Source organism: Sinohyriopsis cumingii, chromosome 15 (assembly GCF_028554795.1).
Source record: "Sinohyriopsis cumingii isolate HCF-2022 chromosome 15, ASM2855479v2, whole genome shotgun sequence".
In the NCBI taxonomy this organism is placed as follows: Eukaryota; Metazoa; Mollusca; class Bivalvia; order Unionida; family Unionidae; genus Sinohyriopsis; species Sinohyriopsis cumingii.
The window spans coordinates 141,673,287-141,690,198 of record NC_142975.1 but is presented as its reverse complement, the minus strand read 5'-3'; the positions used below and the strand labels follow the sequence as shown (position 1 = coordinate 141,690,198).

The window sequence follows — 16,912 nt, the reverse complement described above, 5'->3', positions numbered from 1 at the left end:
AAGAAAATACAGACCTATGTTGACAAAAAAACAAATTCTAGGTCCCATGGTCTGTTATTACTACCAGATTTGTCATGCTTGTGTTGATGTCGAAATAACAAATAACTCTACATGTCAGCAGTGGCCTTCTGTCCCAACTGGAGAAAAAAAATTTCACTTCTACAAGCTGCCAGTTCTGATTCGTATTTTGCTTTACAATTATTTGATGTTACCACCAGGCTTTAATGCTGCCATGGCATAAACATATGGGTATATGTTTGGTCCTTGGAAGTTGGTTTTCACAGCAGCTTCAGTGGCTTGTGCACCCTTCATCAAAATAGCCAACTTAATTCTTTTGTAAAAACAATGCACCCTTCAGCAAAAGAAGTCAGCACCAAACTTGTATAAAAGCAATGAAATCTGATCTACTTTCCAAAGTAATCAATGATAGAAACAAATTTATTGTGTCTTGCTAGTTTCATTTTCTGCAGGAAAAAACTATTTTTGCTTAAAGTGGTTGCCAATAGCAACATAAAACACATCTCTTGAGACTAAATACAAGGCCATCAAGACAATTGAAGGTGAGGCATCTCGCAAAGATGTGTGTACAAATTTTTACTTAAACATAACATGCTGTCAGGGTGGCTGAAAGCTACTGAATTAATTAAAAATGACTATATTGAAGGCAAGTGCACTTCTCATAGGACACTGAAGACCCATCCCCGCCCATTTTGCTTAAATCATTTCATTTGAATTAAATTAGATTTCACTGAAATTCCATTTTATTTTGTTGTATGATTATGCTTTAGGTAAAATTAATTATATGCACAACTCAGTTTGCATATTTTAGAATTTAGGAGTGTTTTATAAAAGTTCAAGTTTACTGAAAGCTTCATTAATTCAAAACTTGGTGACGTGTTTTCATTTCCATACAAGTAGTTGTGACCTCATTAAGAAGTTCACATTTGTTATGTCAGGTGACCCAAATCTAGACCAATTTAAGTACATGTAGCATGTCAATACCATAAGAACCAAACAACCATGTACTGCTGGCAACAAAGAATATCATAGTTAATTATTCAGTGACATGTGTTAATTAACAGTGGATTATGCAGAACATAAAATGAGAGTATCATTTTTATATTGATAAACTGTAGATATTTTCTATTGGGATGTGACTGATACAGGAATTTTCTAACATGTGACATGTAACCAAATTCGTGGATTTTTCATGTGCATGTACTGTACTTAATGCATTATGGATTGTATAACACAAATGTAAGTTGTCAGTATACAAGTGTATTTCAGACTGGTTTTGTCTTTTGTCTTCATTTAATCAAAATTTCCATTGTTTATTTTCTCAAAGTGTAATCCTGCACACTGACAGACGAATTTCACTTGTCTGGTAAACTTTGATTTTTTTCTTCAGCCCCTCCCCAAACACTTATCTCAGCAGTCACTTATATAAACAGTATAACATCAGGTTTGAGGATGTCAAGATAAACAGGTTGTACTGTAGTGCCAATCTGACATCGGATATGGCCACCACAGCAGCCATCTAAAATAGCACAAAATTATGAAAGTTTACACATTTTTTCATGGTCACAAGAAGATCACCTGATTCAGGCCATTACACATGTTGTCATGGTCACAAGAAGATCACCTGATTCTGGCTATTACACATTTTGTCATGGTCACAAGAAGATCACCTGATTCAGGCCATTACACATTTTGCCATGGTCACAAGAAGATCACTTGATTCAGGCTATTACACATTTTGTCATGGTCACAAGAAGATCACCTGATTCAGGCCATTACACATGTTGTCATGGTTGCAAGAAGATCACCTGATTCAGGCTATTACACATTTTGTCATGGTCACAAGATCACCTGATTCAGGCCATTGCATTAGTTTTTAGCGTTTTGACACATTTGTTAACCTTTTCGACTTTCTTTAAAAGAAACTTTGTTGGCATGATTAAGAAAAAACAACTTGAGGTAGACATGTTGGCATACATATATAGATGAACTGCTGTAGACACATCCAATTTAGTAGGCATGTTTGTGTTAATATGTGGATGAACTGAGGTAGACATCCAATTTAGTAGGCATGTTTGTGTACATATGTAGATGAACTGAGGTAGACATCCAATTTAGTAGGCATGTTTGTGTACATATGTAGATGAACTGAGGTAGACATCCAATTTAGTAGGCATGTTTGTGTAAATATGTAGATGAACTGAGGTAGACATCCAATTTAGTAGGCATGTTTTTGTACATATGTAGATGAGTAAACTGGTTAGAGTTTTGTGCCAATGTAGCAGTTTATTACATTTGTCTACATTTTAAAATTTGTTTTTTACTTATAATTTTTTATCAGCAGTGTAAACGCATGTTTTTAAACATGCTTTTGTTTATTAATATTTTATGGTAAATGAATTTTTATTGGCTAAAAGCTCTTTATTTTTTTTCAGGTTATTCTGATTTACAGAAATATTGCATATTCTTAATACAAAATTTTTGTAACAGAAAAGAACAAATAATTATGATGTTCATGAACTTAGGGTGTACAAAAAATAAGAGGGTACCAAAGTTACAGATAGTAAAATAAAGAAAATTCAAAATAATCTGGACTCCATTAACACCAAGTTTTCATTATACATTTAAGAGTGTTGAATCATACTGTTTTCTTCATGCAATAAAAGTCTACAATTGATAGAATTAGGTAAGTGAATTAGTAGAACGAGCTTAATTGATCAGTCCATTTATCTTTTTACAGTTTTCAGAGAAAGAAAAAAACTCGATGCCTCCACCTAGTGCACCATCCAAAAAGAGTTCTAGAACACATTACTCCTATAGTAAAGAAAGTTTAATTTCAGAGGAGAAAAGATTCAGGTAAGGCATTTTTATGTACACTGGTAACACTTGAATCTCAGTTAGGTTCTGCAAATTGCACACCTTATGTGATCTTAAATTGTGAGTCAGAATTAGTACTGTGGACATTTTTTCTGTTGTTTATAGGTATGCCATCTTTTGTTGTGAGTAAAAATTAGTAACATGGAGGATTTTCTTTTGTTGCAAGATACACTGTCTTGTGAGTCAAAATCAGTACTGTGGAGGATTTTCTTTTGTTGCAAGATACACCGTCTTATGAGTCAAAGTCAGTACTGTGGAGGATTTTCTTTTCTTGCAAGATACACTGTCTTGTGAGTCAAAATCAGTACTGTGGAGGATTTTCTTTTCTTGCAAGATACCCTGTCTTGTGAGTCAAAATCAGTACTGTGGAGGATTTTGTTTTGTTGCAAGATACACCGTCTTATGAGTCAAAGTTAGTACTGTGGAGGATTTTCTTTTCTTGCAAGATACACTGTCTTGTGAGTCAAAATCAGTACTGTGGAGGATTTTCTTTTCTTGCAAGATACACTGTCTTGTGAGTCAAAATCAGTACTGTGGAGGATTTTCTTTTCTTGCAAGATACACTGTCTTGTGAGTCAAAATCAGTACTGTGGAGGATTTTCTTTTCTTGCAAGATACACTGTCTTGTGAGTCAAAATCAGTACTGTGGAGGATTTTCTTTTCTTGCAAGATACACTGTCTTGTAAGTCAAAATCAGTACTGTGGAGGTTTTTCTTTTCTTCTAAGATATGATGTCTTGTGAGTCAAAATCAGTTCTGTGCAGGATTTTCTTTTGTTGCAAGATACACCGTCTTATGAGTCAAAGTCAGTACTGTGGAGGATTTTCTTTTCTTGCAAGATACACTGTCTTGTGAGTCAAAATCAGTACTGTGGAGGATTTTCTTGTCTTGCAAGATACACCATCTTGTGAGTCAAAATCAGTACTGTGGAGGATTTTCTTTTGTTTAGAGATACACTGTCTTGTGAGTCAAAATCAGTACTGTGGAGAATTTTCTTTTGTTTAGAGATATAGTCTCTGCAAGCATTGTAATTTCTTCAGCAGGATATACCTGCTGGGATAAAAATCTTGATTACTAGAGTATAAATATCTTTGATGTTAGTGTAATGCACAGTATGTCTGCCATACTAGAAAATTGACCCATTATCCAGCCAGCAAGACATTTGCCCAATCAGTGTGAGCATACTTTGATCAGGTGGAGTGAATAGAACAGCATAAACAAAACTGTTGACTTGGGCATGTTAGGGTGTAAGTAATTGATTTCAGTATTGATGGGGGTAAACCCATAACTCAGTTTTTGTTTTACAGAGATATTTAAAAATAGCACCTGCTGAGAACCTTATTTCATTTTCATTTTATTTATTTTCAAAAATTACATTTTTATTAATATTACATAGGCAGCCACAAAAGAGTTTTATCCTAGATAGAATTACTAAAGATAGTGATTTTTTACCCAAATGTATGTTGGCTTGCACAAATCATTATAAGTATTCCTTCACCAGCGAACATGGTAGAGCTACACCATTTTGAATGTTCATTCATTTATGTTTTGTTTATGTGTTTATTTGTTATACCCACAATATTTTGGACATATTTGACCTACACTAATGCCATTCTAAAACTGTCACTGTGATCTTTTTTGTTAAGTGACATATTTTAACCATTTGTTTTTTTACACCCTTATAATCTTGAACCCAATTTCACCTTTCTAATTAAAATTCATATGTGAGTGAATCTTAGTAGGACTAACTTGGCCATACCAAAACTAGGTCAGCTCTACCAAGTAGGTCACTTGTACTCGATTTCCATACTTGAGTGAGTTTTGTATTTTCAGCTATCCATCAATACAGTCACAATATTTGGGTTCCTATTTCACTTATGCTTATGAAAATTGGAATATGGATGCATCTCAGGGAGAGTAATTGAATTATACCAAAACTAGGTTACTGACACTTGATTTTCACACCTGAATAACTTGAGGTTTTTTCCAGCCATTCATTCCTTACCCCCTCAGCTTATTGGACTATGTTCACCTATACATTATAATTGTTATGTACATGCATCTAAGCTCGTCATACCAAAAGTAAGTCACTATGACTGAATTTGCATTCTTGGATGTTTTTTGCAATTTTGAGCTGTTTATTTTCTACACCCCAAAAATGTTGGACCCTATTTCAGTCAGTACTTAGGAATATGTCAGTGCATCACAAAGAGGAAAACTCAGCCATACCAAAACGTGGTTCTGTATGATCCATAACTAAAAAATTATGTAGTAAATTTTTAAGTTTTCAGTCGTTGTAAAAGTATTGGTAATTCTAATTTAGTGCAACATTCCATTTGTTCTGGACTTTTAAAGTAATTCTTTTTATCTCTCAAATCATATCTTTTACAAAGATTTTGTTACTTTTTCATGTTTTATAGGTATTTGATAATATTTGTTCAATTGGGCTTCAAGTTTTGTTTATTTTTTTCTTCTGAGCCCCAGGTATAGCATCAAGAATTTCATTTTATTCCGTAAAATAAATATGATTTCCACACATACCATTTTATATTTCAAATGTACCACTTTTTGAACATTTAAGGATAGTTTTGTTTATAAATTTGGAGAAAAAAACAGACAAACTGGTTTTTATGCACAATTTATCCACACATTACAAAACCTTTATTTATCCACACATTCACACATTACAAAAAGCTAGTCGCAACCAGTCTACTGGGGACTGGTATTGTTCCACCAGTGCAATTACAAATTTACACAACAGGAGACATGTACAGACAACAAGCTGTAAATTGTTTACCTTATTGTTGTAATTTGGAGAGTTTCAAGGCTAATGGCAGGATAGTTATTGAGGTGTTATAAGCAGTAAAGATATCAAATATAATGTATGATGGCATGTGAGTCTTTGATTAAAAATCACCTGTCCCATGGTGAAGGTGAGATAAAAATGTTAGACCAACCAAACACTTGTTGGGGTAGAGATTTTTTAAAAAGTGTTGCTCTGTTTTTAAAGATGTTTTAGTAGAATCATTGAAGGGAAGTTATTATTTTTGGTCAGTTTTATGGTAAAATGCTGAAACATGCACTTTCTTCTTACTGCCTAAAGACTCATCTAACCAGTTCAACAGTGCTTGGAAATCAGAGTTAAGTTGGTGTGGTGATTAGCAATGGTCCAGAGTTTGCATTGTTTGTTTCATATTAAGTTGTTTGTTTCATATTAAGTGAATTTTAAGAGAGGATATGAGGAAGAAAATATTATTACCTGGTATATACAGACACCATTGTAGAGAGGAAATCTGGTATAGAAAAGTATAGAGAGTTTGTTATAAAGTGTCAAACTTAATAATCAATTTTCACACTTGAGTGAGGTTTTGGAATTTCAGCCATTTGTCTTTTATATCCTCTGTGTCTTTTAATTTATTATATCAGACCTAATTAAAGTTTGTTTTGACTCTACATTAAATTACATTGCATGTATTTTTAAACTTATTACAGCTGACCTAGTTAAAGTTTTTACCCTATATTCATTTTCATGTATCTTTAAAATTATTACAGCTGACTTAGTTAAAGATTTTACCATATATTAAATTTCATGTATCTTTAAACTTGTTACAGCTGACTTAGTTAAAGATTTTACCATACATTAAATTTCATGTATCTTTAAACTTGTTACAGCTGACTTAGTTAAAGATTTTACCATACATTAAATTTCATGTATCTTTAAACTTATTCCAAAAGACCTAATTAAACTGTTGACCCTACATTGTTGAAACTTTGTTGCAGCATCATAAGTGAGTGGTAATATTTCATTCATCAGCATGGTGAATTAGTCATTAAGCTATACTCATAACCAGTGGAGTATGGGTTCTGATCTTTTCCATACCAGACCAAATTACTATCATGGCTTATCTTTTTGCAACATCTCAGCATCAACCATCAATACCAGTCTGTATGTTGCCACCTACTCTAAATGTTGGCGAGGATGTTTGTGTTGACAAATTAACATCTTGTTTTAAATTGAAAAATATGTGGGAAAGGTGAGAGAGACTCATAGCATTTGTTATAAGTTATTGATCATGTATAAGTTTAATGCATTTTATTTTTCATGGCAAGCTATCTAAAAAGACACAATTCACACAGGCTTACATGAAGTATTTATTAAATGCTTATGCAGTGGTACATTAAATGGGACATAATAAAGACATACCTTTTCTGATGGTCACCTTATATAGTGGTCACCTGGTCACAGAGGCCATTCTTATTTCCTCCTGGCAAATTTCCATATATAAATTTCTGTGTAATGATCACCTGCTTTCTGCAGTCAGCAGCCAGGTGTTTTCTAACTAAACAGTGGTTTGGCACAGATGTAAATGGCCACAGTCTATGAAGACTAAACTTTCACTACAGGAGGAATGAATTGTTTAGATGAAGAAATATGTGAATTGATGTGCAAACATTTCCTGTCTCACTTGTACTCACCATACTCTCACATTGTCAAAGGTGACATTATGTCCATCCATGATTTCATCAATCCATTGATCACACTTTTGTTTCTATTCTATAACACTAAAGCCATGTCAGATTAAGGCATGTAGCTTGGTTTACTTGTACATCATCAATGTAAGTATGTGATTTACCACTCTCTTCAAGATAAAGGCCACATATCAATAGTTTACTGATTTACATTTTCCATAAGTTTTTATTTCACTATATTACTTTATGAATTTTAAAAAGTAAAATATATTCTTTTTTCAATCTAATATAATGAAAACAGCTTGAGCAATTTGATCTTTTGACTTTGGAGGTGTGTAATTTTGTATCCATGTTTGTTGTATTAATATCTGAAATGACCTTCACTTCTGTTACCCTATCAGAACCTGTGTGCTTTGCCTGCTTGTAGAAAATTAATAGATCGTAAAACTTTGAGAATGCCACAAATTTTCGGAAGTAAGATGGATCAGGCCTATCAAGTAGAGAAATAAAACAATGGTACAAGACAGTCATAAATATGGACTTATGATTTGAATATAAAGGTATTGAGCATGAAGATAAATGGATAAACACATGCATTCATGCACAGAAACAAACAAAGAAAACAAAATAATGAATCTTCTCCGTGTTTTATTCTGCAGGTTTGTAATACTTCTAACTTGTTACAAATTAGACTGGCTGCTCCAGTGGCCTAGTGGTTAGAGCATCCGCCTCGGATGCGGGAAGTCGTGGGTTTGAACCATGGCCGAGTCACATAAAAGACTTATAAAAATAGTACTAACAGCTGCCTTGCTTGGTGCTCAGCATTAAGAGGTTAGTCTTAGAACTGGTCAGCCTGGTGTCAGGATAATGTGACTGGGTGGGACAGATAGGTACATGTCTATGGCATGATGCCCCAGTGCTAGACATCACTGTAAACTGCCACACTGCAGACATTGTAGCGATATGACTAAAAAATTGTTAAAGCTACGTTAAAAATCCTAATCACACACACACACACACACACTCACACAAATTAGACTGAGGTTAGATGTTGTAAAATAGCTTGTAAGGACATTTCAGGGTCAGAGGGGTATTGCGAATAACTGTTAAGGACATTTCAAGGTTCATTTACATATGCTACTTTTATTTTTCAGTGAAAAAAGTCAAGTTACAAGGTCAGAATCGGAACCAAATCTAGGAGGATCTCTTGAAGCCGGAAGCTCCAAACAGACTTATGTATAGATATATTGAAAGACAGGCATAGAATAACATGAGGATATCATCAACATCTCAAGACGTATTTGTGCTCAGACACCTTAAAAGTGATATTCCCAGTTACAGTGTGTGCATGATATGATAGCAGAGCATGGACCGCACCTATTATTTTGCAATGGAGTGTAAGGCTACTTCCACATTGGAGAGTTGGGCACTTGAAACAATGCTATCTACATTCATATCATGTCCAATCTTATACTTGTGCCATTAGGCTTCTCATCCATAATTCCGTAGCAGGAATATCAATATTTATCGTGCAATAATTTGTTGTGAAACAGGAATACACTCCCATTTTCATTTAATAGACTCTTCCATGTATACTGCACAATCTTATGATGGGTGCACTATACTTACATTGATACATTGATTATTGTTGTATTCCACTACACAGCTAAAATACATTGGATGCAACATTAATTGTTGAGAGAATCGTCTTTTGCCTGTAATTGGTGAAAGTGCTTCTTGTAATCATCTATTTCATGCAGGGTATTCAATATTCATGCATTCTAAAATTTCTGAAGCAGATAGTAGTGCTCATATTTATGCTACCATAATATTCTAAATGCTGTTATTGTTTTATTTTTTATTTTTTTTTTACTTGTTAACTCTGTCTTGTACACTTTGGTAGCATTTTGTGGATTTTGAGGCAGTTTCACACCAGTCAATCAGACTTAATTAAGAACATTCCAACAGCTCAGTAACATGTCTGCTGTTGACTCACTTGTTACATTGTGCAGTAGAGAATAGCATATTTTAAGTTACTTGTGTGGTCAGTACCATTAGGTTGATGTGTCTATACTTGAGAATGTACCCATACCCACAGTGTATACATGATAATTAGGGCCCCACTTAGGAACTGGCAGAGCCCTATAGTAATCCTGTATGTCCACACATCTGTCTGTACATACATTCATCCATCCATCCATCCATCCATAAACACTTTGGTTTCTGCAACTGGTTATAGTTGGATTTTGACCAAATTTGGTTTCTGCAAGATAATTTTACTGGCAGTTGTTGGATTTTGACCAAATTTGGTTTCTACAAGATAGTTGTACTAGCAATTGTTGGACTTTGACCAAATTTGGTTTTCTGCTTGATCCTGGCAAGACCTTGAAAGAGTTCAAATTTCAGCCATGTCATTTAGAGAAGTTATTGCCATTGATTGCGCGGGCCCCGAGTGGCCGAGTGGTCTAAAGCGCTCTCGGTTACGGATCACTGCCATCTCACCTCTGTCTGCATGGGTTCGAGTCTAGGATTCGGACAGTGTGGGTATGTGAGAAAGCATGCCAGTTGCTTCTCGTGGGTCGGTGGTTCTTCCCGGGGTGTTTGCGGGTTCTTCCGCCACCATTAATACTGGCTGCCATGCATAGCCTATCGTGTGCTGAAAAATGGTGTTAAACCCCACAGCAACAACAACAACAACAAAAGCCATTGATTGCCATTCCTCTTCAATTTGGTTTCTGCAGCACATCTTTTCATTGGATTGTTGTATTTCACCCAAAATTAGCATGCAGTCTTATATTGGTTAAAACTTGAATGAGTTTGATTTTCAAAATTCCACAACTTCATTTACAGTAGTATGCTACCTTTTGCCTGTCTCCTTGCTTTTTTTCTCGCCGTATACCTTTGCTAAATATTTTAGGATTTTAACCAAATATGGCATATGGCTTTGTATTAATGAGAACTTCAGTGTTTGAGTTTCATCATTTTGCAACAAAACTTAGAGGAGTTAGAGCCCGTGATTGCCTGTTCTCAACTTTGAGTTCATAACTTTACTAACATCTGTTGCATTTCAGCCAATTTAGAATGCACCTTTATATTGATACCACCTTGAATGAATTCCACATCATTTTACATTAGTTATGGCCCCTGATTGTCCATCATCCTGACTTACTGTTTCTTCTATATTACTTTACCAAGGATTGTTGGATTTCAATCAAATTCATCATAATGCTTTATATCAATGAGATATTGAATTAGTTTAATTTCCAGAATTCAGTGTCATCATTTTAGAGAAATTATGGCCCCTTAATGCCCATTCTTCTAACTTTGGTTTCTCTGCATAAATTCCTATTTAAGCCTGAGTAAATTGTAGTAAGCAGGGCCTATGTGGTGTACTCATCACTAGTAGCACTATTTATCATATTTTAATGCTTTTTGAGATATTTGTATTTTTGGAGTTCACAGAATAATGATTAGTAAAATTGGAATAGCTAGGAATACAGACTTGTAGAATAGCACATAGACTAGCAGTAATAGACATGTTAATTTAAATTGCTGCAAAATTTAAAGTCCTCTGAAAACAACAAATTAACTAGCCATAAAAGTACCAAATGAATTACAGTAATTACTTAATTACAGGGGCCCCGAGTGGCTGAGTGGTCTAAAGCACTCACCATTAGGGATCATTGCCATCTCACCTGTGTCTGCGTGGGTTCGAGTCTCAGGTTCAGCCAGTGTGGGTATGTGAGAAAGCTTGCCAGTAGCTTTTTGTGGGTTGGTTGTTCTTTCTGGGGTTTTCCCGGGTTCTTCCTCCACCATTGATACTGGCCACCATGTACAGCCTATCTTGTGCTGAAAAATGGCGCTAAACCCTAAAACAACAACAACAACTTAATTACAGTAATTGGTGGCCCCGAGTGGTCTAAAGTGCTCACCATTCTTAATCACTGCCATTTCACCTCTGTATGTGTGGGTTCGAGTCTTAGGCTCAGATAGCATTGGTACATGAGAAAGCTTGCCAGTAGCTTCTCATGGGTCAGTGGTTCTTCTTGGGGGTTTTCCAGGGTTCTTCCTCCACCAGTTATACTGGCTGCCATGTATAGCCTATCTTGTGCTGAAAATGGCATCAAACCCTACAACAACAACAACAACAATTACAGTAATTATTGTTTAGTATCCATCACAGCTTGTAATGTTTAGCAGTGTGCAAAGAGCCATGATGCGAGTCTTGCCTTTAGCAGAGATGCTGGAATTTTGCAGAATTATTACAAGATTTGTGGTCAAATTGCCACTTTCTGATTTACTGTACATACTTGCTTATAAGGTGAGTCCACCTGCTGACTGTACAAGCCCAAATCTGCAATTACATGATGCGCCAGTAGAGCTGGGTCTATGCAGTTTGTTAGGAGTAACAAATAACATTGACCATGGTCTGCCAGCAAGTGATTGCAGATCAGGGTCTTTAAGTTTTGTAGTTGGACTCAACTTGTGCGTGAGTATATATGGTATATTGATGCAATTCCAGAACATCCGAATTTTATGGAAAACAGTTTTGAGTAGGAGTTATCCATGTGGATACAAGTCAGGACATAAATACTTACGTACTTAAATGATAGACTGGTATATAGAATGTAGTTTCTTGGTGTAAAATCAATATGTACACAACAAGGAACTAGTCAGCTTGAATGTAATTATATAAAAATGGCAACAGAGAAGAAGAGAAACAAAAGATGCAGACAGTTTATGAGGACTGACATTCAGAGCTATTGCTTTGGACAAAGATGTTTTTGTAATTCAAAGTTCTGGAATTGGAGAAATGGATTTGCCATTTATTATCACTGGACCTTGGAACTGTGCATGGGTGTGTATATACCTATAGGTTAGAGGCAGCTTGACTTTAATGAAAATGTTATCTTTTTGGATTGGCTGCCTAGATTCCACTATATTTACACTAACAGGCATTATCAGTGATTAGTATCTTTGGTAGAGTTTGGTGGTTTTACTAAATGAGTCAGTTCTGACCCAGTATATGTCCTTATTGACAGCTTTGATCAAAACTTGAATAGAACAACAGCTTTTTTCTGGAATTTTACTTCCAATAGCATTCAAACTGTTCTCTGTATCTAAATTTTATTATCAAGTTTACTTTCACCACAGTAACAAATAGGTAAATAATTTGACATATTTATTTTTTAAAATTTCTTTTTAAGCCACACTCTTTTATGCTTATTCTAGGTACAGTCACCCATGTGTGACCTTGCCAAGTGTCCATAGCCAATGGTCCTTAGTGACTACACTTTGTTCAGAACAGTTGTGTCAGTCTGTTATAAACAAAAAGGCAGAACAGTGACCAAATATAAAATGTTTCTGGTGACATATGAAAATGCATCCCAGAAATACATTCCTTTGCAAAATGGCATTGTTCTTCTTCATATATGATATTTACTATAAAAAAAAAGCCAGGATTTATTTGTGGATATTTTGTCTTGATATACAGACCAACAAAATATATCCCCGTCTTGTCAAATTGTACACTTATGGTTTCACTTTACCACAACAACACTATTTTCATATTTTTCAGAGTTAAACATAAACCATATATATATATATATATATATATATATATATATATATATATATATATATATATATATATATATATATATGTCTTTGCTGATGCCCACATTTGAGTTGAATCTTGAAAAATTAGATTTCCTAATTACAGAGAATTTTGTTTTTTGTTTATCTCTCATGACTGTACCATATGTACTTATTTATAAGTCGAGTCAAACTGCAAACAACAAATAACCTGATCTGCTGTAGCATAATGTGCCTGCAGATCAGGGTCAGTGTTGTTTGTTGTTCTGATTACTCATAACAAACTGTCCAGACCCAGATCTGATGGCGCATTATGTGATGGCAGATCTGGGTTTGTGCAATTTGCAGTTGGACTTATTTTATAAGCTAGTACATACAGGAAGTAATCTGGACCCTTAATTTTCTAGACAGCTTATTTTCAAAATTATTTTTTGCATAAAGTATTCAGGTTTTTAAAGCAGGCAGAAAAATACTCTGAACCAGTCTGAACGAAAATACATCTAATATGAAAGATACTATTTTCTAATTAGTTTCTCAGCAGTGTACAGCCTGAAATAAGTTTTCTATATTAATGTAAAACTAACATCACATGGTCCATGGTGATAATCCAACTTGCAATTTTCTTTGGCAAACTAACATCACATGGTCCATGCTGATAATCCAACTTGCAATTTTCTTTGGCAAACTAACATCACATGGACCATGGTGATAATCCAACTTGCAATTTTCTTTGGCAAACTAACATCACATGGTCCATGGTGATAATCCAACTTGCAATTTTCTTTGGCAAACTAATATCACATGGTCCATGGTGATAATTCAAACTCTACTTGATCTTAATAGTTTATTTCATAATTTTTTCTGGCTCTAAAATGTCAATTCCATTCCAGGTATAAAAAAAATATGATCAGTCATGGTCAACAGTCATGGTCTGGTCATGGTCATCAGTCATTTTTGGGTCATGGTCATCAGTTGTGGTCTGGTTGCAGCAATTTTAATACTAGCACTGCTTGTGTATTCAGAAACTATGTCTATTTGATGACTGGTCCCAGGGGGTTATATCATTTGGGGTCAATCATTACGGATATTCAGTCGCTTTGCACACTTACCTCAGATGCAGTACATGTAAACAGATTGGTATTGTTTTAAAAATGAAGAAATAGACGACACCATAACTGCTGTGTTTTTATTTGAGAAAAGAAAACATTTGAAACATTGTATTTTTTATTTGCAAGAATGATTTAATGCTTGCCTGGTACCTAGACCCCAATGACCAGCATTAAATTTGCTGGGTGCATCAGTACACAAGAATGAGGTTGTTTTCTTTGACCAGCATTAATCCTGCTGTTCGCATCAGTACACAAGAAAGAGGTTGTTTTCTTTGACCAGCATTAAACCTGCTGGGTGCATCAGTACACAAGAAAGAGGTTGTTTTCTTTGACCAGCATTAAACCTGCTGGGTGCATCAGTACACAAGAAATAGATTATTTTTCTGAAACAAGGTGCACAGAGTAAAATTATAAATTTCATTAGCACATAGATTATCAAAAATAATAATTTCTTAATACCTGAAATATCTGGTAAATGAGGGTGCATATATGCTTGTCATTTAAGAAGAAGGATAAGCATAAAGATAATAAAGAAATCAATTAAAATTTATTTATTTTATATTTAGAAAATCTGGTATCATTAGAGATTAAAGAATTTACATTCCCAGTAATCATTACACACAACATGTATATTTTTGCATGTGTAAAATAATTTTAAGATATTTTATGTAAATGAAAGCAACCATTTTATGAGTAAATTAATCAGGTATTGATTATATACAGTGTAATGTGATTTATGATATTTCATATCTGATTCAGTCCAATACAAATGAGATTTTTTCATATTAATTTTTGTAATATGTAAATATTAGAACTTACATAATTATGATTGCAGTAGCGTATATCCATTATTTCCAATTATCGTTTTTTTTATGTGAATGTAACATGCTATATTAATTATTCCATGTAAATTAAATTGAGTGGGATGCAAGTCTGCAATGTGCAACCTGCCACCAATATACACATGTGTATGTGCATGTGTTCTAAGGATTCATTTGAATATTTAGAAATTATAACGTATTTTATTTGAAACCATGTGATGCAGTGTTATGGATTTGCTAAGGATGGGTGTAAATTATTATGATCGTAAAAGGAAGACTTGACCCCCAGCTGATAGTAGCGTCCTTTAATTAACTATTGTATAACAAAGATTCCACTGGACTGCTATGAAATACATTAACCAATTTGGTGTGAATTGTTTCCCAACTGTGTGGTCAGACAAAAACTTACCTGAGTAGGACACATAGGGAGAATACACTGTATAACATATGGGTGGTCAGATATGGGCTTGCCTAGAGTAGGGCAAATAGAAAAAAATTACTAAATAACATGGGTGGTGAGACAAATTCTTGTGCAACTAAGTAGTGCAAATATAGAATTTACTACATGTATGTAACTTGTGCAAAGTCAACTCTGTATATTTCTCATCCAGTATTCTTCAAATTTCCACAATATGCCTCTGAGTCTCTTTGCATTCTGTGAGGTTTTTAAAGAAACAATGCTACAAATAAGTTGGGGGAGCAGTCTTTGTTTTGTGATGTGTCAAATGACGACCTTAAAAGAAACTAATTTTAACATGCAGAAATTCTACTATTTTCAAGTCCTGACTCGACTTTGAAAGTAATTCTTTTGAGGTTGTGTGCATTTGTCACATAATAAACCATTTTCAATAAAACTGGTAAATACAAATTTAATCTCTCAAAATTTGTCTAAATTTAAGATACTATACAATTTTTCAGTCCATTTAATTTCTTTAGTCATCTTTAGATCAGCTTCTGCAACTTGTTCAGAAATAATTCTTTTTTATTAGTCTTTCATTATATTTTTGTACTCTATTGTTTATTACATGTTTATGCATTAGAAAGTCGATTTCCACTAAAGAAAAATATATTTCTTGGAGTAAAAAACTTGTGGTTCTGCTGTTTTTCTGTCATTGCCTTGTGTCAGGGAGATGACATAGGTTAGCCTTGTCTCCACATCTGTATGTTCATTTGTACATAAAATGTTTAGTTAAGACTAATGATTGAAAGTTTTTCCCAGTATTTTATATCAGTGACATTAGGGTTGGCTTAATGTTTCCTTGAACAGGTTTATTACACCTGTTCATCTTGGATTTAAAATTCTTGTGTGACAAATTTTCTTTTCTCAGCTAAATAATTCTTGGATCATAGGATGTAACAGGATCAGATGTTATACACTGGTTTGAATCAGTAACATGTATATCAGATTTAAGAAAAAAGTGTCTTCTTTTCCTATTTACACTTTAAAATTACACCTATGACAAGACTTTAGTTACTGAGAAACAGCTATAACCACCTTGCCTTTTGTACATCTTTTGCCAATAAGGGGCAAAGGTAGCATTTAACAATTTCCTATAACTTACCATGGGGTAAATGTTTTATTGTAGAGATATCTATACTTTAGCCAACTCCATTGTTGTCTACAGTGGCGTCCAAAAATACATGATTTCATTTATACATAAGAATAAGTTTTAGTGCAGACATTAATATGTCCTAGCATGGTTAGAGATTAAATTTTCTCCTAAGGTGGAAATTAGCAGTGACATTTTCTTCTTTGCTTATGTTTTACTTTTGGAAATTTTCAGCACGATTTTTGGGGTAAATCCTCCCAATGATGATCCACTTTTTCTTTTTTAAATACATTACCCAATCATAATACCGTAAGAGAATTACTACTACCTCGTAAATCCAGTCCTCCCAGATACTACTTTGAGTTGAAGGGAGCTAAAAGTTATCTGCAAACCTATGTGGGACTCAGGCAGAGTGATCTCCCTTAGGTATAAGACTTGGTGGCAAAGTCTAGGAACCCTTCACAAAAGCCAGA

General features: G+C 34.3%; 1 protein-coding gene across 1 annotated transcript in view; it reads left to right on the top strand.

The window, feature by feature from the left end:
• LOC149782936 (uncharacterized) overlaps positions 1 to 16,631 on the top strand; it is a 54,810-nt gene extending 38,179 nt beyond the window's left edge. The window contains exons 7-8 of the mRNA XM_089934496.1: positions 2,759 to 2,874; positions 8,519 to 16,631. Of these exons, the coding sequence (XP_089790622.1) occupies positions 2,759 to 2,874; positions 8,519 to 8,606 (204 nt within the window). The 3' untranslated portion in view covers positions 8,607 to 16,631. The remainder of the gene's footprint in view (positions 1 to 2,758; positions 2,875 to 8,518) is intronic.
• Positions 16,632 to 16,912: the final 281 nt, after the last annotated feature.